The sequence below is a fragment of the Crocuta crocuta genome, unplaced genomic scaffold (genome assembly GCF_008692635.1).
Source record: "Crocuta crocuta isolate KB4526 unplaced genomic scaffold, BGI_CrCroc_1.0 scaffold322, whole genome shotgun sequence".
Lineage (NCBI taxonomy): Eukaryota > Metazoa > Chordata > Mammalia > Carnivora > Hyaenidae > Crocuta > Crocuta crocuta.
The window spans coordinates 3,240,126-3,261,387 of NW_027532592.1; the positions used below are offsets into that span (position 1 = coordinate 3,240,126).

At 60.2% G+C, this 21,262-nt stretch overlaps 1 protein-coding gene across 1 annotated transcript in view; it reads left to right on the plus strand.

The window, feature by feature from the left end:
- Positions 1–2,572: 2,572 nt before the first annotated feature.
- Positions 2,573–21,262, plus strand: part of TMEM63A (transmembrane protein 63A) — a 25,164-nt gene continuing 6,474 nt past the window's right edge. The window contains exons 1-17 of the mRNA XM_077779848.1: positions 2,573–2,690; positions 3,861–4,060; positions 6,530–6,609; positions 8,264–8,330; positions 9,175–9,212; positions 10,501–10,643; positions 11,476–11,527; positions 11,713–11,812; positions 13,044–13,114; positions 14,417–14,497; positions 15,492–15,615; positions 15,699–15,832; positions 16,757–16,894; positions 18,033–18,186; positions 20,406–20,512; positions 20,622–20,708; positions 21,101–21,163. Coding sequence (XP_077635974.1) covers positions 3,875–4,060; positions 6,530–6,609; positions 8,264–8,330; positions 9,175–9,212; positions 10,501–10,643; positions 11,476–11,527; positions 11,713–11,812; positions 13,044–13,114; positions 14,417–14,497; positions 15,492–15,615; positions 15,699–15,832; positions 16,757–16,894; positions 18,033–18,186; positions 20,406–20,512; positions 20,622–20,708; positions 21,101–21,163 — 1,625 coding nt within the window. The 5' untranslated portion in view covers positions 2,573–2,690; positions 3,861–3,874. The remainder of the gene's footprint in view (positions 2,691–3,860; positions 4,061–6,529; positions 6,610–8,263; positions 8,331–9,174; positions 9,213–10,500; positions 10,644–11,475; positions 11,528–11,712; positions 11,813–13,043; positions 13,115–14,416; positions 14,498–15,491; positions 15,616–15,698; positions 15,833–16,756; positions 16,895–18,032; positions 18,187–20,405; positions 20,513–20,621; positions 20,709–21,100; positions 21,164–21,262) is intronic.

Genomic DNA, 21,262 nt, shown 5'->3' on the forward strand with positions numbered 1-21,262 from the left:
GGGCGGGGGTCGCCCGCAGCCCTCCCGGGGCCGAGTCCAGGGTCCGGGGCCTGCCGCTGCCCCCTCCCCCGAGGCTCCAGCTGTACGNCCCCCCCAGCCCCCACCCCTGAGGCTGTAGCTGTACGCGAGGGCCCCTCCCTGCCCCAGGCCTCCGCTGGGAGGAACCCGGAGGGACGGGGAGCAGGAGCATAGCGGGGGGCTCTTCCTTCTCGGACCCCCGCCACCTCCCCTCCGCCCCAGGGAGGCAGGTGGGAGGCACTGGGGCGGTCCCTCGGTGACCCCTGCCCACGGCCCTGCTGGAGTCCAGGGGAGGGGGGAAGAAGGGAAGGGGCCCTTGGGGGGAGGGGAGGGGGAGAAGATCTCTACCAGGAAACCCAAACCGCTGGGATTTGGGGACCTGATAAGACCGGCTACCTGAGACTCTGGGGCGGCCTCCATCTCTCAACCCCGGGTGGGGTGGTGTCGGCAAGCGCAGGACGTGGACAGGCTGGTAGACCAGATGACCTCCCAGCTTACTTCCAGGCCCGGGAGTGTGGCCTGCGCCGGGCCCTGTGCCCAGGCTTCGCGGTCCGGCCAGGGGGCTGTGCCCACCAGTGCGCCCCAGCACAAGGGGGCAGGGGAGACAGACATGCTGGGGCCTTCTGAGGCCATGGGAGACGGGGACAAACTCCAGGCCACCTCGTACTGAAGAAAAAGTCTGTATCATTTCTCCCTTTTTCCTCCTGCGCACACCACTGCCTTCCTCCTTCCTCCCCTCCTGGGACCCCTTTCCGGGTCCTGAGTAGCTTCTGCCTCGAGGTGGATGTGAACAGAAGCCTCCTCTTCACACAACCTCTTCTTTGTTTAGTGTTGGGCCAAAGGTCTGTTCATTGGGCTCTAATGGGGGAAAAATTCAGATGGGTCCTGACCTTGTGTTTCCCATTAGCTGGAGGAGTGATTTAAAATAAAGGCCACCAGCTTTTGGCACTGGGCTGAGTGCTTCATGCACAGGGTCTCAGGCATGTGCCTCCCAACAGCCCTGGTGAGAGAATGACAGCATCGCCCCGTTTCGTGGGGAAGGAAGTCAAGGCGCTGAGCATTTAAGCCGCTGCCAGAACGACGTGGGGGCTGAGACCCTGACTCCAGAACGCAGGTCTGCGCTGGACGCCCTGCCTCCCACTGTGCCCAGAGTCTGGGCTGTTTTCTTGACGCTCCAGGACTGATGTCCCTGGAGATGGACAGTTGTCCAGGTTCCTGGGCCCTCTCTGGCGCTGCTTTGAGAAGTTTGTGTTTCCCTCACGACCTTTCTTCTGCATCGGGAAGACCCGAGTCCGTGGCTCCCGCGGCGGAGGGCCTGGGGCTGCTGTGGTCTCGCTGTTGGAACGAGACCCGGAGATCTGTGATGATAGAAATACCCCGAATTCGTGTGGGGCCTTCTTGTAAGAACCGAGATGCTGATGCACCCCCGGCGACGTTCCGGCGTTTCTGGAAGGAAGACGGAGACGGTCACGTGTGCTGCTGCGGGCCATTCGCAGCTGCCGCTCGGGCGAGCAGTGCTTAGCACTCACCGTGGCGGGTTAGGCCTGCTGCTGGACCCGGCCCCCCTCCCAGCGCCACAGCCAGGCCCGGGGTGCGTGGGGGGCCTGAGCCTCCGCAGTGATTCTAGCTCTCCTGCCCTCGGGTTAGTAGCAGAGAACTCTCTGGAAGGCACAGATGCGTGCTGGGCACTTGTGTAGGCATATCTACACACAGGGAGGACGCCACATCCACGAGGTCAGGGCCTGCTCGCTGGCTTCCCCCGCCGAGCCAGCTCTGTCCCTTCTGTGCTGGACGCCCTGAGTTGGTCGTGTCCCCCACATCCTGTTGGGGAAGGGAGAGAGGAGCCGGCCCTGGGGGGACCACGGGCTTTCAGCAGAGTTGGGACACGATGTGTGTCCAGCTAAGGGACAGTCCACGATCGAGCCGAAAGGTTTGGGAGAGACGGCCAGCCTCCAAGGCTGTGCCCTCCCCTGGGTGCCTCAGCTGGAGGGGGCTGGCGGGACAGGCCGATGCCCTGGGAGCCCCGAGGCCCCTGCCCCCCCAGGCTGGCTGTCCTTGCTGGCCGATCTTGCGAGTTCTCAGTGGACTATGTGAAACCACCCAGAGGAGGCTGGTGGGAGGGAGGGGACTTAGAGGTGTGCCCAGGGTAGAAGGGAGGAGAGGCGCCTTGGGTGGCCTCCTCTGGGGCCTCTGCTCTGCTCGGGCAGCATCGGCGAGGGCCGCCCGCCCCCAGCAGCCTCATGGCAGCCACTCCTTTCCAGGGACAGTGCTCCCTCTGTGAGCAGTCCACGGGCATGGTTTTTCCTTTCCACGTCACCTTTCAAGCCTTCCTTGTTCTGCTGTGTCCCTTTTCCTGATTCTGGCCCTTGGGCGGCAGCTGCCCTTGGGGAGGTCCTGGACTCAGAGGCCCTTCCCTGGGGTCCCCAGCCACCCGGGCTTCTGTGGGGAGGACACTCCCTGGGCCCAGCAGGGCCTAGAGGCTGCTGATGCTGGAGGCTGGAGGAGGAGAGAGGGGCAGGTCCGACAGAGGAGCGCCCAGAACCCGTTNCAGGAAATGAGAGGCAGGCTGGAGGCGGCTGGGGAGGTGGCCGGGGCTGCCCCTGTCTTTGCCGGTGCCGGCTGAGGACCTCACCAAGGAACTCACCCACAGTCCTTCCTTCTCTGGGCGTCTGGTGAGTGCGGGACAGGGAGGGAGGGGCAGGCGCTGGCCCCGTGGCATCGGGCCTGCCCTTCTGTCGCAGTGGTGCCACTGGGTGCCACAATACAGCCGGGAAACCAGGATCTGCCTCCCAGAGGTGGCCTCTGAGACTGTTGAGAGCCACCAGCTCCAGGGCTCTGCTGTCATCCTCCGGCCATCGGCAAGTCTCTTAGAAGGCGTGAGAGAGTGATTCTGGCTCCTGGGGATCCCTGCCCTGGGCCTGCTTCCTGCACTTTGTGATGTGTGTGACATGGTCCCCAGCCAGCCTGCCCCAGGGGTCCAAGTGGCAGTCACCCCCCCCCCACAATCACACCCCAGCCACATCTCCAGGAAGTCCAGACATCTCTGTCCCTTTTCTTCTCGTCCCCAAGATCTTTGTCCCTGTGGCAGGTTACACACATCAGACCTCACAAAAGTCCCAGGACTGGTCCCGCCGGATGCGGGGAAGCGGGAGCTTGAGGAAGGCTTGCTCCAGGCATAGACCGTGTGAGAGGCCGCTAATTCGGGGGCCTTCGGTGACAGGAGACAAACACTGGTGATTTCCATTAGTCTCCCGGGGCCCCAGGAGCCTCAGAAAGGAAAGGCCAACAAGCAGCTATATTTGCTTTGGAAAGGGCGGGCCTTCCAGTTAGACTGGGGGTTACCCTGGAGGGTGGGGGTGGGGGGCAGAGCTGGGTGTGCTCCCCCCTCCCCGCCCTCTCTGGCTGCCTCTTCTGGGCCTTCCTGGAGCCCACGTGTGTTGGCATTAGGGAGATCATCTATCTTGCGTACTTGGACGGGCGGCCCTTCCTCCCTATTCGTTTCCTCCTGTGCTTTCGTCTTCCCCGACTTTATCCCCCTCATTGTCCCCACCTGTCCTCTCCAGCCCCCAGGGGCTCCCACGGGAGGACATTTCCTGGCAGGAGCTCGGGCACCTCTTAGGCAGCCTCCGTCCTTCCCCTTCCCCCTCGCCCTGGGCACACAGCTGCCGGCTGTGTCCCGATGCGCCGTCCGCCTGTCCATCTGACCCCCAGGACGGTTCCCACAATGGGGCTATTCTCGTGGGCTCCGCCAGGCACGCGGGGCCCGGGCTCCGCCTCTCCCAGTGCCCAGCGGCCCCTGCGCCCTCCTCGGGCCCTGACCGCCTGCGCGGTTTGCCCTCCAGGGAGAAGGGGCACAATGAAGGACTCCCCGCTCCTGGAGCTGTGGCGGTCCAAGGCGGTGTCCGTGCGCGAGCGGCTGGGCATCGGGGACCGGCCCAACGACTCGTACTGCTACAACACGGCCAGAAACAGCACCGTGCTCCAGGGCGTCACCTTCGGGGGCGTCCCCACCGTCCTGTTCATAGACGCCAGCTGCTTCCTGGTGAGCCCCCTCCTGAGCCGTGTCCCCCCGCCCTGGGGTTCTGGGAGACTCAGGTGTGGGGCCAGGCGCTGCCGCTCACCTGCTGTGACCGTGCCGTGTGACACACAGCAGGTTCCCGCTCTGTAAATCAGGGTTGTCCCTACCCTGGGGAGCTGGGCCCTGCACACGCAGCTGTCCCTCTGGTTATGAGTCACAGTCAGCCTGTCACATCGTAAGGCCCTGGAAGGGGTCAGCCCACAGGGACCAGAGGCGTGAGTGGAAAGTGGGGTGGAATAGAGTGGCCGCACCTCCCAGCTTAGAAATGTCACCTCTTGTCCCCCCCGGGTCCTGAGCCCTTTAGGGGATTGGTCGCGGAGCAGAGGACAAAGCTGGGGGAAGGCCCACCTTTGTGGCCTCTCAGTAGCCTAGACCTGCTTGTTCCCAAATGTCCCCCCAGTTTGTAGCACCCCGTTTCTCCCCCAGCGGACCCGCTTCAGCCGCGTGGGATTCCCTGGGGGTGGGATTTCCTGAGGCCAAGGGGCCCTTCCTGTGTGCCTGCCTGTGGGGTGGCCGGGCCTCCTGCTGTGGGTATGCTGGGAGGGCTGGGGGAGGGGTGGGGGGGCCCAGGACTCAGACCCACACTGTTGCCGGGGTTTGTCTCACGGGGCACCTTAGGGGCTGCCGCCACTCACGTTGCTTTTATGAGAAAGGGCTTTTGGGGGCTCCTGGCGGCCCAGTTGGTTAAAGTCCGACTCTTGATCTCAGCTCGGGTCCGATCTCCTGGTACGTGGGTTCAAGCCCTGCAGTGGGCTCTGTGCTGATGGTGAGGAGCCTGCTTGGGGTTCTCTCTCCCTCCCTTTCTCTCTGTCCCTTCCCTGCTTGTGCTCCCTCTCTCACTCTCTCTCAAATAAGTAAACTTTAAAAACATTCTTGAGAAAGGGGTTTTCGGTGCCAGACGCCCATCTCTCGGAGCCGGAGCCCATGTGTAGGTTGCGTATGCCATCCTCGGGTGATGGGGGTGACCCGGGGGGCCCCCATGGTGCCGAGGGCTGGTGGGATTAACAGAGGAGCGGCGCTGGTGGAGGGGACAGTCGCTCTCCAGGGCAGTGAGCCGGTGCCGCTGGACGTGCATGGGGACGTGATGGGGTGCAGCCTGGAGGACGTGGGCGTGTGGGGACCACACCCCAAGAAGGCAGCGGGGGGGTGGGGAGGGGCAGGCACTTGCTCACAGCCTTCAGCTTTGTCCTGAGGCATGACTCACCTGTGTCATCACCAGCTTCCCCGCCCACCTGGAGACAGTCCCTGTGGGATTCTGGCCTCTGGATTCCCTTTAGGGAGACAAACCCACATTTATTTATTTACTTTTTATTTTTATTTTAAAAGTTTATTTCTGAGAGAGANCAAACCCACATTTAAAAGCTCAGTTCTGGGTGCCTGGGTGGCCCGTGTTGGGGTCTGTGCTGACAGCTTGGAGCTTGGAGCCTGCTTGGGATTCTGGGTCTCCCTCTCTTTCCGACCCTCCCCTGCTTGCAGCCTCTCTCTCTGTCTCTTTCTCTCAGAAATGAATAAACATTTAAAAAAAAAAAAACCCTCACTCCCAGGGGTGCCTGGGTGCCTCCGTTGGTTAAGCATCCGACTCTTGATTTTAGCTCAGGTCAGGATCTCATGGTTCGCGAGACTGAGCCCTGAGTCAGGCTGCTCCTCCCCTGGTTGCTCTGTGTCTCTCTCTCAAAATAAATAAATGAACTTTAAAAAAAAAGCTCAATTCTTAAATATATAGTAAAATAAACAAACCAGAAGCTCGGTCTCTGACCGAGCCGGCAGGGATGGGCTCATTACAAATGGCTCTGTGTCATCCGCCCTGAACCTTGAAGGGAAGGGGCCTGTCCAGGTAAGATCGGGCCTGAGGATCAGCCGAGATGGAGGAGATGGTGTAGAACTTACAGATCTTACATCCAAAGGGGGTTTAGAGAGATCAGCTGAGGGCCCCAGGCTGTGGGGCTGGAGCCCCGGGTCCTTGGTGGCCACTGGCGCCGCGCCCCCCCCTCGCCCCCCATGCTGGCGTCTGTGGGGCTTGCCTGGGGGACAAACAGACGCCAGGTGAAGGTCTCCCCGCTTGCAGCTCAGCCTGGGGGAGCCGCGCTACCTCGCTCTGTACTTCAGTGCAGTTCCATGTGAGGTGAAGGAGGAAGCGGGTCCCCGGGGTGTCCCCTTCCTGCTCAGGAGGGTCCTGGCAGAGCGGGGCCCATGCGCCTGGTGAGGAGGGCACCGGGGCCAGCTCAGGGCGGGGCTCCAGGCCGCTGTGCCCCGGGCGCCGGCGTCAGGCACTGGTGATGATGGCGAGCGGAGCATTGGCCCGTTGACCTGTGTGGCTTCGGGTAGCCTGGCACCCTCTCTGGGCCCTTCTCTGGGTTTGCCCCTAAGGCAGGCGTCTGTCTCTAGTGAGAAATCATCTGATGTGCTTCTACTCAGTTTCTTTTTTCCTTCCAGTGTTTAATATTGGTGTTTTCCATCATAAGAAGGAGATTCTGGGATTATGGCCGTATCGCCCTGGTGTCAGAAACAGACAGGTAAGGAGGACACATCTTGAGAGAGAGAGAGAGACAGAGAGAGAGAGAGTGTGTGTGTGTGTCACTGGGACGTGGCCCGGAGCCCACGCGTGATGCTCATGCTGTGTTCACGAGCACGTCTGCCAGGCCCGTGTCAGAAGCGGGCCCTGCTCCTCAGCACACATGCCTCTTACACAGCCGTGGCCATGAACCTTGTTGGTTTCAGGCTGTGGAGGAAATCTAACTGATTTGCATACTTGGGGCTTTCACGTCAGCTGAGAAGGATGCCGCTTGTTTCCCTCACCTTGAACGTTTTTAAGTTTCTCTTCTCTGAAAGGAGTTAGCTGGGGGCTGGGGCCGGGGCTGGGGGCGAGCTGATCCCCCAGGGGGCTGCTCCTGTCCTCGCTCTGGGTCAGTGTGGGCTGGTGGCCCACTTGGCCAGCGTCGAGTGTCTGCGGCACAGCAGGGACCCCCCTGGCCGGATGTCACCTGGGTTGTCTGCTCATGATGCCCGCAGGGAACTGTATTCTAGGCCTGCGCCCTGGCGTCTCCAGCCCTGCCTGGCCGTCACACGGCCTGGGACCTGGTGTCAGATGCAGGACAGGAAGCAGTGGGGGAGACACACCTGTGGCCGGGCTGCCCCCCCACCCCCCAGGCTGCCTCTGCTTCCCCAAGGTGACCTCCGCCCTTGCAACATGGGGCCAATGAAGCGTGGTGACTGCGCGAGGCGCGTAGCTGTGAAACTGTCTCCCTTCCGCACTGCTTCCTGCCTCCTGGGTTCTGGCATTTTCCAAAGCCCGAGGGCGTTAACCTTGCCCAAGGGCTTCTTGCTTCCGCTGTGTTGGAGCCTTGGACGGTTTGGGGGGGACTCTGGGGACATGTGGTTTTGGCACCCTGAGTCCCAGGGGGCCTGTCTTCCTCCCTGGCTCCGAGGCCAGGTCAAGTGCCCGCCTTCTGGGGGTTTCTTGCCTCCTGCCCAGGGCTGCTGGGAAGGTCGAAGGAGAGGGTTGCCTGTGAAGGCTTTGAAAGTCAAGTTTCTTTGTGTCTTCTGCCACTACAAGCCAGGTGGTGGAATCAGGAATAGAAAATGGGAAGTGAAAATGAACCCAGTTCACGCGCCTCAGCACATGCGGCAGGGGAGGGGAGCACCCCCAGCTCTCAGACGCACGTGTTCCCATTTTCTCGTCCCTGAAACTGGGGTGCAGCCTGTTATCAATGGCGGGCACAGTTCAATCGCCAGTGTTTTCTTCTTCCTCATCGGTTTAAAGCATTATTATGTGCCTTACAGCCCGTGGTGGTCTCGATTTGGTAAAACACGGCATTTATTCCCGGGTCTGTCTGACACCCTGGGAGGCACATCGCAGACGTCAGCAGCCTGAAGTCCCGTTAGGTAGAGCCGTCCCGGAGCCGAGGCCCCAGGGCACGGGGAGGCCTGCGATGCCCCGACCCCTTGTCATCTGACCCACGTAATGCAGGCTTTCACCTCTTACACCCCCAGATGTGCTCACTGCCCTGGTGGGTACGTTTCACGGGCCGAGTTATGTCTTGTCCCGGACTTTCAGGAAGGCGGTAGTTTTGGTCCGGAGCTTGGAAGGGCGGCAAAATACTGGACGATGGTTCTTAGATTTTGGAAGAGAATTTTCTGGCATTTTTCTCCTTTTGTTTGTGTTTCTAGTGAGTCCAGGTTCCAGAGACTGTCGTCATCTTCCTCTTTTGGGCAACAAGATTTTGAAAGCGAGCTGGTTGGTATCAACGGGACGGCGTGGCCATGGCCATGGTGGGGGCGGGGCAGCTGGGTACCTGTTCGGCGGCTGACTCGGTCCCCTGCGTCCTGAGTGGAGGGTGCTGGGGACCACCTGGACGTGGGAGGACCACAGGAAGATGCAGCAGGGAGGCCCCTGGGCGTGACGCGGCGTTGACTCCCAAGTCCCCCGTGGTCCCAGCGCTCGTCTCTGTGACCACATGCAGGGATCTGTGCGGCAGTTTATTGTTGATGTGCCTCCTGGCCTGAGTCAGAGGTGGGCGGAGCCAAGTCTTATCCAGCCCAGTTCCTCGGCACCTGACCCGAGTAGGTGCTCAGGGAGTCGGGTCCAGTCCAGCGTCGGAGGCCGGGTCATGATTAAGAGACGCAGTGTCGCAATGGACAGTCAGAGCTAGATGCCCTCTTCTCTCCAGAACCCCACCCTGGGGGGCCTGGCCCGTCGACAAGGCGTCTGTCCTGCATCTCAGTCGGCACTGGGGACAAACCAGCAGAGCCTGCGGCTCCAGAACCGCTCTGAGCTGTCACCTGCCCCCAGTTCAAGTTCAGGCCTCGCCCCCGGGGCTTGTGTCTTTCCGCAGACTGTCAAAACTGGAGAGGTTTTTACAAGAAAACGTGCACGGGGTGCACGTCCCAGAGCTCTGGGGGCCCGTGGACTCTGTCACCTTGGGGACAAGCCATAGCCTTTGCTAGATTTGGGGACAAAAGCGCTGCTTTTATACAACGGGGTGGGGGGTTAGACGGTTCGTGACTGTCGAAGGCAGGAACTGTATCTGCTTCCGGGAGACAGAGATGCTCAGAGCTAATCCTTGCCCTCTCCGTTCCAGGGATGCTGTCCCTGGCTGACCGCCATCTTCCGCCTGCAGTGAGTACAGCGCATGTGCGCGTGCGCACGCGTGTGTGTGCGTGCATGTGTGTGTGAGCGAGAGTGCGGGTAGGTGTGTGTCTGCTTCTCTTTGCTCGGGTGGGTTTGCCTGTGCGTTTGGCGGGCGAGGAGAAGAGCCAAAATGCCTGACGCTGGGGCGGGGTCTCTTAGAGACTTCTGGGTTCAAGTCCGAGCCTTATTTGGGGGCTGGGAATGAAGAGGGCCCACACAGCCCTGCACAAGCTAATTACAACCCTTCCCCGCCCCCCTCCCCCTTGCTTTAGGCAGGAGTGATAGTTACATAGTATTTAGCGCTAGCACACTGGGGAGAAGGCCCTTCCAGGCAGCCTTCCACGCCTTTCGGTGCAGAGGAATAATGGTGGTTTTGTACATGAACCGTGTGGCTGAAAGTTGCCTTGGTTGTAACACTTGGGGCCCCGCAGAGAGCAGTCCCCTAAGCTCGGAGTGGCTGGGACGGCGCCCCCTGCGGTGGTGAAACGGGAGGACAGGGTAGACTTGATGAAATACGTAGTTCCAGGACATTGGGCAAGTTCCTCTCTCTGGGCCTCATTTTCCACAATAAAAGGGGCCCAGGTGGCGTGGTGGGAGAGGCGGGGTGGCCGGCCCGGGCCTTCCCCGCCGCGGGTAAACCTCGTCGCTGGGACATGTTTCCTCCCGACGCTGCAGGCCACGCTCCGTGCATGAGTCTGTCGCACACAGAGAGGATTCTAAGTCCCCTAGCGCCCTCCCCCGACATATGCTTACGGCGTGATCCCTGTGGGTGGCTGCTACCTGTGGCTGCTGCTGGGTGGGCTCAGACCACTCCCCTGTCCCTGGGCTGGGGACCCCACTCAGCCTGGACTGGGTGGGCTTTCTGAGTCCTCATTGCCATGGTAGCCTGCCAAAGCTCTGAGCAGATCTGCTCTGTAAGCCTCCTCCCCACATACACCNAGGACCGCGCCCCCTTTGCCTCGAGACCAGGAGATAGAGCGGGGTCAGTGGCTTTGCCTGTTGACAGAAGCAGGGAGGGGCCGCGGGACCTCACCCCTGCACATGCATCTGCAGGGACACCGGCTGCGAAGGCGGCGGGTGCCCTGGGGTCTGGTGGGGGCGCTGGGAGGGCAGGCTTGGACTTTCCGCCCGCCCTGCCCCTGCCCTCCCCAGCTGCAAGGCCGAAAGCTCGGTGGCCTGGGAGGTGGAGAGCGGGGGTGGGGCTGAGGGCGCCCCCCAGGGCGGTGCTGAGGGTGCGGTGGGCCGCTCACGCGTTCCCTGTGCGTGTCTTGGGCAGCGATGAGCAGATTCTGGAGCGATGTGGCGAGGACGCCATCCACTACTTGTCCTTCCAAAGACACATCATCTTCCTGCTGGTGGTGGTCAGCTTCCTGTCCCTGTGCGTCATCCTGCCCGTCAACCTCTCGGGTGACTTGCTGGGTAATGTCCCCTCCTTGTGTGACTTGGGCAGGGCAGAGCCGCAGCCGGGGGCGGGGGTGTGTGTGTGGGGGGGCTGAGGCAGGGCCCCAGGGCTTGCGCTCAGGTAGCAGGAGGCCTGGGGTGGCTCTCGGAACGGTCCCCTCAGCTGTCGGGAGAGGCACCCGCCCCGCTGTGAGCTCCTGGTTCTAAGTAGGAGAAATAAATCCCCAAGATTTGTAGAATCAGGGGCCTTTGGAGAGTGTTGTGTACTTTCCTGCCCCCGCGAGGTCGCAATCAGGCCACAGTTAGTGGGTCTGGGGGAAAGTTCATGATGCTCAGAGTCAGAGCGGGGACTCGTGTTTCCTGCAAGTACGGGAGGCCGGCTTCCAGAATGTCGAAGAATCTTCCTCTTCCTTCCTCCCTTTCTCCCTCCCTTCCTTCTTCCCTCCCTTCCTTCCTCCCTTCCTTCCTTTCCTTTTCTTTCTCCTTTCTCTCTCTCTATCTCCACCTAACATGGGGCTCGAGCTCATGACCCCGAGATCCAGAGTCGCAGGCTCTGCTGACCGAGCCAGCCAGGTGCCCCGCGAATCCACATCTTACTCCCAGGGATTCCCAACTCGGTTTTGGGACCAGCTTAGGAGGATTTTAGGTTCTCAAGGAATGTCACAAAAATCTCAAAGCAAGAGGCATTCATACTGTGACTACCCACAAGGTTGGGGGGCGCTGGGAAGAGGTTGTTGGCTAAAGCGGAGGCCTTGGTTGGGGCAGCTCTGAAAAGACTGGACAGCTGGTCCCTGAGACCTCCCCCCGCCCCCGGTGTGGCCCTGGAACTAAGTGTCTTGTTTGTCTGCAGACAAAGATCCTTACAGCTTTGGAAGGACAACCATCGCAAACCTGCAGACAGAGTGAGTGTGGGGCGAAGGCTGCAGGGGTGTGGATGGGCGGGTGGGGGGAGAAGGCAGGCTCCCCGCAGGGTCCAGAGTGAGCGGGAAGGGGGTGTCTGAGAGCCTCTCCGCAGTTCACACGGCTGCTGGGCTGTGGGGATGGACGCGCCTCAGGCAGGTGGCAGTGTGTTTCAGGAAACACAGAGCCCCCNGCTGCACACCATCTTCGCTGTCATCTACCTTCTCCTCACCGTGGCCTTCATGAGGCACCACACCCGGTCCATCCAGTACCAGGAGGAGAGCACGGTGAGCAGGGCGGGGCGGGGGGTGTGTGGGGGGTGGTCACAGGTGGGACCGAGCAGAGTGGAGCCGGGACACGGGAGCCGTGTGCTTGAAGAGGCCTCTGTGGAAGCTGGCTGGCGTGTTTGCACTGAGTTGACTTCGGCTTTTCATTCATGCATTTGTTCGTTCATTTGTTATTTTTAAAATTTTTATCTGTTTTTGAGAGAAAGACAGCACCAGCAGGAGAGGGGCAGAGAGAGGATCCCAGGCTCCACACTGTCAGCACAGAGCCCAGCGTGGGGCTCGATCCCATGAACCATGAGATTGTGACCTGAGCTGAAACCAAGAGTTGGTGCTTAACTAACTGACTGAGCCACCCAGGTGCCTGGCATTAGCTTTTAAATTTTTTTTCTGATTATCGGGGAGCCTGGGGGCTCAGTTGGTTGAGCGTCCAACTTCGGGTCAGGTCATGATCTCACGGTTCGTGAGTTCAAGCCCCACGTCGGGCTCTGTGCTGACAGCCAGCTCAGAGCCTGGAGCCTCCTTTGGATTCTGTGTCTCCCTCCCTCTCTGCCTCTCCCCTGCTCTCTTTCAAAAATAAATATGCATTTAAATTTTTTTAAAAATTTGTATTTTATTTATTTCTGAGAGAGAGAAAGAGAGAGGCAAGCATGAGCAGGGAAGGGTCAGAGAGAGGGAGACACAGAATCTGAAGCAGGGTTCAGGCTCTGAGCTGTCAGCACAGAGCCTGACGCAGGGCTTGAACCCACAAACTGTGAGATCATGACCTGAGCCGAAGTCAGACACTTAATTGACTGAGCCACCCAGGCGCCCCTAAAATTTTTTTTGTGGGGTTTGGTCTTGTAGTTACTGATTCCAGAAGTTTCAGGTTAAGAGCAGCTTCCTGGCTTTGCAGCCCACAGCCTGACGGGGGCGCTTCTGCTAGTTCGTCCCAGGCTCGGGTCCTCCTCTGGTCTCTGGCCCAAATCTGCATCACCCTCTCTGGTTCCTTCTCAGTCTCCCGACAGCGCAGCTCCCGAGGGTTGCTTTGGAGACATATTCTGTGCAGCCTGCGTGTTGTGTGAAGAACACTCTTTCGGGCTCTACCCGGGGAGCCCTGGCCCCGTCTGAGCTCTCACTGTGTTCTGGGGTGCAGGGGAGGGGAGGGGAGGGCTGGAACAGGGTGCAAACCTCGCCCGGCTGCGGCCTGCCCTGCCCTGGGGTGACTTTTCTCCCCGGTGTGCATCCCTGGCAGGTGAGGCGGACCTTGTTCATCACAGGACTCCCCAGAGGCAGCACAAAGGAGACTGTGGAGACCCACTTCCGGTGAGCAGGGCTGTGGCAGGTGCTTAGGCGAGCGCTCTGCCTTCTTCCTGGGCGCTGGGACACATTGAGAAGGGCCTGGCCCGGCCTCGAGAGCGTAGAACAGCTGCCGTGCGCCGGCTCTGCCGTGGGAGGGTTCANTGAACGCTCTCCTTACCAGTCCGGCAGCCGCTAACGTGTGGCCCGGGCTGGGGGGTGACCGCGGTGTAACTCGGTGCTACTTGTGAAGAGCGCTTGCTAAGCGAGTGATTCGTATGAGCAGAGATGTAGACTGCGTGTTTACGCTTCATCACTTCCACGTGTTTTATGTGCAAACCCTGGATCCTGGGATCCTTTTTCTCTGCTCCTTGAAAGAGCCGCCTGCCCGGCAACGTTTGGAGACAGTTGTCCCGTTTAACGAATAACCTTAGAGACAGAAGAAAAGTCCCTCCTCCCCATGCAGACCCTGGCTTGTTCTGTTTTCGGAGGCCTGCGGCACACGGTTGCGATTCCTGCGGACTTGTCCACAGACTCTCTCTCTCTTTCTCACTAAGATGCGAGTCCGGCTCTGCTCCCAGTGCCTACAATGGTGCCGGGCACATAGCAGTTGGGGATTTACACGATCCAGGACCTGCCGGGGGCGGAGTGCCCGAGTTTCTGAGTCTGGTGGGGAGGGAGCATCATAAGGTGGGCGGTGCCTGGATTCACATCTTGGCTCCGACAGCCTCTCGCTGTGTGACCTTGGGCACAAGTGCTTGCCCTCTCTGGCCCTTACATTCCTCGTCTGTACAATGGGGGCAGACCTCCGGGTTATGATGAGGACTGCACTGTGATACCGTAGTAGCACCCGGCCAGGAGCGAGTCTCCACACAGCACACTCACAGCACACTCACTGCGGTTGCTCATACGAGCGCGGATGTGCTCTGGGCTGCGAGCCCTGTGCGTTCATTAAACCCGAAGGGTCTGTGATCTTCAGAAGGGCCACACGCCAGATAGGATTTCCGGATGGTCCCAGGTAGATGTGAGCCAGAGCAGACGGTAGCGCTCCTCCTCTGGGTGGGTGGAGGAGGTAACGAACCCTGTTCATCTTCCCCCAGATGCACCGCTGGTTTACAGCCAAGTGGGGATGAGCCTGTCCGGTTCGGGCAATCGCTTTCACGCTGTTAAAAAAGCCCTCTTTGTAGTAAATTTCAAAATTCTGCCCTTTGTGAAAAGACACAAGTAAAGAGGTCTCTGGGGGTACAAAAAAATCCCCTTGGGGATTTGTGGGGGATGTCTCTCCTGCCTGGGGTGGTTCCTCTTTTCCAATGGCTCCCCTCTGCCCAGGGACGCGTACCCCACGTGTGAGGTGGTGGACGTCCAGTTGTGCCACAACGTGGCCAGGCTGATGGACCTATGCAAGGAGAGGTAAGCGGGGCTGGCTGGGGTCTCCCTCCCTTGCAGGCCGCCCACCCCCCTTCCTGGCTGCTGGCTGGCTCTGGGCGGACCCCCCCCCGCAGGGAAGGCAGGAGGGGGCCTCTGCCCCTTTCTTGTTCCCACAGCTGGACTCCTGAGGCGCCNCAGCTGGGGTCTCCCCCCCTTGCAGGCCGCCCACCCCCCTTCCTGGCTGCTGGCCAGCTCTGGGCGGACCCCCCCGCCCCCGCAGGGAAGGCAGGAGGGGGCCTCTGCCCCTTTCTTGTTCCCACAGCTGGACTCCTGAGGCGCCTGGGGGGCTTGGTCAATTAAGTGTCCGACTCTTGGTTTTGGCTCAGGTCACAATCTCACGGTTCGTGAGTTCGAGATCCTGCCTGGGATTGTCTGTCTCCTTCGCTCTCTGCTTCNGGGGGGTGTCTCTCCTGCCTGGGGTGGTTCCTCTTTTCCAATGGCTCCCCTGTGCCCAGGGACGCGTACCCCACGTGTGAGGTGGTGGACGTCCAGTTGTGCCACAACGTGGCCAGGCTGATGGACCTATGCAAGGAGAGGTAAGCGGGGCCAGCTGGGGTCTCCCCCCCTTGCAGGCCGCCCACCCCCCTTCCTGGCTGCTGGCCAGCTCTGGGCGGACCCCCCCGCCCCCGCAGGGAAGGCAGGAGGGGGCCTCTGCCCCTTTCTTGTTCCCACAGCTGGACTCCTGAGGCGCCTGGGGGGCTTGGTCAGTTAAGTGTCCGACTCTTGGTTTTGGCTTAGGTCACAATCTCACGGTTCGTGAGTTCGAGATCCTGCCTGGGATTGTCTGTCTCCTTCGCTCTCTGCTTCTCCCCGGCTTGTGCGCATGCTGTCTCTCAAAATAAACAAACTTAAAAAAAAGAAAGCTGAGCTCCTGGGCCTGGTGGTGATGGGCAGTTGGCCGGTGGGTGTGGGGTCTGCACCGCAGGGCTGTTGGGAGTCTGACGGCTGTGCCGGCCCCCTACCCCCCATCCTGCAGGAAGAAGACGGAGAAGAGCCTGACCTATTACATGAACCTGCGGGCGAAGACGGGCCAGTGGACCCTCATCAACCCCAAGCCCTGCGGCCAGTTCTGCTGCTGCGAAGTGCCGGGGTGCGAGTGGGTGAGGGCCCCTCCCCCACAGGAGTGCCCCGGGGTCCCTGCCACCCACACAGGGCCCGTGGTCACCATGGGGCGTGTCCTCAGGAGGATGCTGTCTCCTACTACACGCGCATGAGGGACAGGCTCCAGGAGAGGATCGTGGAGGAGGAGCGCCGGGTCCAGGAGCAGCCCCTGGGGATGGCCTTCGTCACCTTCCGGGAGAAGTCCATGGCCACCTAGTGAGTGTGGCACGTCCGGGCCCTTTCTCGGCTGACTCTCCGTCCCCCTCCAGATGACCTGCTGTCCCTGCGGAATCCACCCCTGGGATTGGCTGTGATGCCACCCTCTTACAGATGTCCACTCTGGACCGTGGATCTTCTGTGCCCGGGCTTCCCGTCGTCACGCAGATGCACAGACCCCGGGCACTGGGGGGCTCCCTGCTGCAGAGCCGGGCCTGGGGCAGAGCTGGGAGCGCACATGGGCGCCAGCACAGGGCTCTAGCTCCTGGAGCAGCAGTGTTGTGCCTGGGGACTCAGTGTCGTCTCACCTTGGGAGCAGCAGGGCCTGGGGGTGGGGAACGCAGGTGGTCACACTCTGTCCCCGCCCCCTCTGTGGGCACACTCTGTCCCCGCCCCCTCTGTGGGCACCACCCCCTCCTCCACCCCATCTGCGGGCATCACCATCTAGGAATGGTCTCCTGCGGTGAGGCCCGAAGCAGGAGGGGCCTGTGGAAAGAGGGCTTTCTGAGGCAGGAGTGAGGGGTGTGAAGAGGCGACAGTCCAGGGGGCTGTCCTAGGGGGCTCCTGGGTGTCAGGGTGGCAAGAGGTGAGGACCAGTGAGGCCCTGGCCTGGCCACATGGTGTGCCCGCGGCCCCAGCCTGCTGGGCAGCCAGAGGGGGCAGTGGCGTGGGGAGGAGCCGTGGGTCCTGGCCGAGTGCAGACAGGAGCCGGTGAGCCTCGAGCCTCGGCGTCCTGATCCTGAAGCAGAAGTGGCCCCCGGCTCCCGGCTGGTTCTGGGGATGAGACAAAACCCTGCGCGCGGTGCCAGGTGCTGCTGGTGGTAAACTGCTGATAGAGCTCCGGTCCTGGGCCCCGCGCTCCTCGCCGGTCCTCTCTGCCCCGGCGTGTGGGGCCCCGGCCACTTCTGTCTTGCTTCCCGCCAGCATCCTCAAAGACTTCAACGCCTGCAAGTGCCAGGGCCTTCGGTGCAGAGGCGAGCCCCAGCCGTCCTCCCGCGGCGCGGAGCTCCGGATCTCCCAGTGGACCGTCGCCTTTGCCGCGTACCCCGAGGACATCTGCTGGTGAGGGCCCGGAAGGGGGGCGGGGGGAGGGCCCGGGATCTGGAAGCACAGGCGCGACCTGGCCTTCATCGCCCCCCTCTTCCCCACCCCCCTCGCCACTGCTCCTGGCTCCGCTCTGGCCCTGGGGTGGGGGGGGCGAATATTATTTTTATTCTAGGAGAGAGAGACAGCGTGAGCAGGGGAGGGTCAGAGAGAGAGGGAGATACAGAATCTGAAACAGGCTCCAGGCTCTGAGCTGGCAGTCAGCACAGAGCCCGATGCGGGGCTCGAACCCACGAACCGTGAGATCATGACCTAAGCGAAAGTCGGACGCTTAACTGACTAAGCCACCCAGGCGCCTCTCAACTTAACTTTAATAATCACTCTTTATGTATCAAAAACTTATCATTTTAACACTCAGTTACTTTTTAGCAAAACTGTTTATCTTTTTCATACTTAGTAGCTCTGAACTCCAGCGTGTATGTTCCCTGGGTTCTGGGTCAGCTGTTAGCCACCTGTCCCACCTGGGGACACTCTGCTGAGTGTGGCCATGTCCATAGGGGCCATCGGCAAGCCTCGAGCATGATGCGGGGATTGAGGGGGGGCCCAGCAGAGGCCCCGGCGTGGCCGGCTCAGCCCCCTGCCCAGAGCGAGCTTTGGGAGCTCGTCCCCATGGCTCTGAGTTGGCTTCCGACAGTTCTGCTCCTCGGTTCGCAAGGCTCAGCAGATGTGGGGGCAGTGTGCCGGGTGGCTCTCGGGGTGAGAGGCCTGGGCACTGCTGTCCCCTCCCTCCCTTCCCCTACGTGCACCCAGCCCCCTACCCTGCGTCGCTAGTCACCAGACCTTGCGGATGTGGCTGTGCCAGAGCCTCATTCCGTCTGGGTGATCACGGCCTCTCTGGTGGGATCTGGCCCCAGGCGGCACCGCGTCAGCGGTGAATAACCTGCTTTCCCTCTGAGCTCAGAGGGACCCGGGACTTGACCTTGCTGGAGCCGAAGGTCAGTACAGAGCTCTTGCCTGTACTCCTGGGGTCCAAAGGAGCCTCCGTCTGGTCTCTTGCTGTGCCTGGATGTGACCTGCTGTCCCGCCCACACGGCGGGGGGTGGGGGGGCACGGGGCGTGGCCAGCAGCCTCCAGGCTCATGTCCTCCCTTCTGCAGGAAGAACCTCTCCATCCAGGGTGTCCGCTGGTGGCTCCAGTGGTTGGGCATCAACTTCACTCTCTTCGTGGGGCTGTTCTTCCTGACCACGCCCTCCATCATCCTGTCCACCATAGACAAGTTCAACGTCACCAAACCCATCCGAGAGCTCAACGTGAGTGACTGTTCCACGAGCCCATCCCACGAGGCTGTGGACGAGAAGGCGTGGTGGGTGGCGTGGAGCCCAGGGACGTGGGGGCTCCACCGGGAACCGTGTCCCTCACTCAACGTCTGCGCCTTGAAGCCTTAAGCAGGCGTGGCCACGTGTATTACACGGGCTCTGTGTACGTGAGTGTGCGTGTGTGTGCGTGTGTTTACGGAATCAACCTAAACGTTTGACGGTAGGGGTGTGTGCGTTGAACGGCATCTATTGCATCTGATGGAACGTTAAGTGTCTGTTACCAAAATCGCATGGACCCGGTGGTGGCCTGGGGCTTACAAAGCAGAATGTGGGCTTGTTTCTGAGAAATGGTTGTGGAGAAACCAGTGCACCAGTGAAACGTGTGTGCGGTGGGTACCGCGGAAGCGGGTGGGAGAGAACGGCAAGAGCTTGGCGGACGGGTGGAGGCATGGGACTGCTCCTTTACGTTTCAGTGTCTGATAAGCTTGGTATGAAGTCACTGGTTCTAGAGAGGCAACAAATGGATTTTTTCTATTTTTTATTTTATTATGTTTTAAATTTATTTCTGAGAGAGGAGAGAGACCGCAGGAGCAGGGGAGGGTTAGAGAGAGAGGGAGACACAGAATCTGAAGCAGCTCCAGGCTCTGAGCTGTCAGCACAGAGCCCAACGCGGGGCTCGAACCCATGAACTGTGAGATCATGATCTGAGCCAAAGTTGGATGCTTAACTGAGCCACCCAGGTGCCCCAACAAATGATTTTTTTAAATCTTAGAGAACAGCTACACACTTCCCGAATTGGTCTCTACTTAAAAAGATAGGTTTCCCCAGGGCGCCCGGGGACACAGTCGATTAAGCATCTGACTCTTGGTTTCTTTTGGCTCAGGTTGTGATTTCACGGTTTGTGGGTTCGAGCCCCATGTTGTGCTCTGTGCTGACAGCTCAGAGCCTGCTTGGGATTCTGTCTCCCCCTCTCTTTGGATCCCTCCCCTGCTCGCTTGCTCTTTCAAAATACGTAAACTTAAAAATTTATAAAGATATTGGTGTCCCCTAATTGGCTTTGCTGAAATATCACCAAAAATCTTTTTTCTTTTCTCCAGTTCCACTTGACATTTAGTCAGCCACATTCAGGGAAAGTGTGCAGGGCTGGAAGGTGTGGGGTTTGCCTCCCCCTCCCGCCCNAATAAATACGCGGGACACATTAAGCAATTTTGTTTATATTTAAAGCACGTAAATGTTCACGCCTTTGCCAGTCTTTGGATGTACGGCCAAGGCCTGGTCTTTTGAGGGAGGGTCGGCTGAGTGGAGCCCCTTTGTTGATTCTCCCAAAACCAGTTTTGATTTCACAGAGCAAAGCCAGGATCCGCAGATACTTACAAATCTGTGCCGAGTACAGGACCCTCCTGGCGCCCATTTCCTCTGTGTTCTGCAGTTCATTTACTCTCTGCTAATTCAATAGTATTAAAAAAAGTTTTTATGTTTTATGTTTATTTTATTTTTGAGAGAGAGAAAGAGTGCACTCAGGGGGGCAGAGAGGGAGACACAGAATCTGAAGCAGGCTCTGGGCTCCGAGCTGTCAGCACAGGGCCCAACGTGGGGCTCGAACTCACAAACCGTGAGCTTGTGATCTGAACCGAAGTCAGATGCTTAACCGACTGAGCCCCTCCAGGTGCCCCATAATTCAGTAGCATTTTGTAGAAGTCGGCCTTTATCAAGTCTTTCTGAAATATGCAGCTTTTTTTTTAAATGCCCATTTTATCGGGGAAGGCGGTCAGCTCGTGTGATGCCTGTAGAGGGTGCTTCGGGCACGGGCGGGATTAGGTCACTGCCGGGTGGAGGGAGCTGAGCGGGCAGGCCGCTGCCCGGGGCGGCCCTGGCTTCTGTGTTCCCTCTTCCCTTGGCGTCCACCCTTGGCTTTGTGTCGGGGAGCCGGCCGAGGGTGGGGGCGACCGCTCGGCAGTGAGGCAGGCGGACGTCAGTTGTGTGTGAAGTTGCTTCCTTGGCTCTGACGAGCTGTGCTGACATCACGGGCTGGGCTGGTCTATTCGGCCAACGTTACGGAACACCTGCTCTGTGTGGGCACAGCGTCGGCTCGGGGCGGGGGCAAGGCAAGGGCGACGGGGGGCTCGCGGAGCCGCCGTGACAGCAGGTGGTGGCCTCCGAGCCCCCGTGGCCACGGCCCCCCCACCTGCGGCTCTGTGGCCCGTGTTTTCCAGGACCCGATCATCAGTCAGTTCTTCCCGACCCTCCTCCTGTGGTCTTTCTCGGCCCTGCTGCCCACCGTTGTCTACTACTCCACGCTGCTGGAGTCGCACTGGACCAAGTGAGTGAGGGCGCTGTGCCCGACGGCCGCGCCCCAGGGCAGTGGGCGCCCAGCAGGGGCCCCGGGGGAGGGCCGGGGGCCGGGAGGGCTCACCTCTGCCTCCCTGCAGGTCGGGAGAAAACCAGATCATGATGTCCAAGGTCTACATCTTCCTGACCTTCATGGTGCTGATCCTGCCCTCCCTCGGCCTCACCAGGTACCTGTCACTGCCTGCTGCCCCAAGTTCCAGTCAGGGTCTGGACCACTCTGTCCCCAGGGTCGCGGGCATGGCTTTAGAGGATGCAGACCCCTGATGACACTTAAGCGGGTCCCTTCTGCTCGGGGTACAGGTTGGGGGGCTCATGGATTGTTCTGGAGATGCGGTCCTTCTTATTAAAAAGAAGCTTGAAGACAAAATTTCTGCCCGGGGGGAGGGTGAGTCACACTGTGTTTATCTTAAGGGTTGGGAGCAGGTCCTGGGCGGGACCTCACACGAGGAATGTCGACCTTGATGGTCAGCCTGCTGGTGAGAGCAGGAAACGATGAAAACGGGTAGTGATCGCCTGGAGGCTTGGACGCAAACTCTTACGGGATTCATATTTCTTCCAGTCTGGACTTTTTCTTCCGGTGGCTCTTTGACAAAACTTCCTCAGAAGCGTCTGTCAGGCTGGAGTGAGTATCAGCTGTGTTTTGGAGCCGCGGTCCTGGGGACAGGTCCCACGGGGGCTCGGCTGTGGCTGCGCTGGGTCGGGGGTGCGGTGTCTGTGCGCA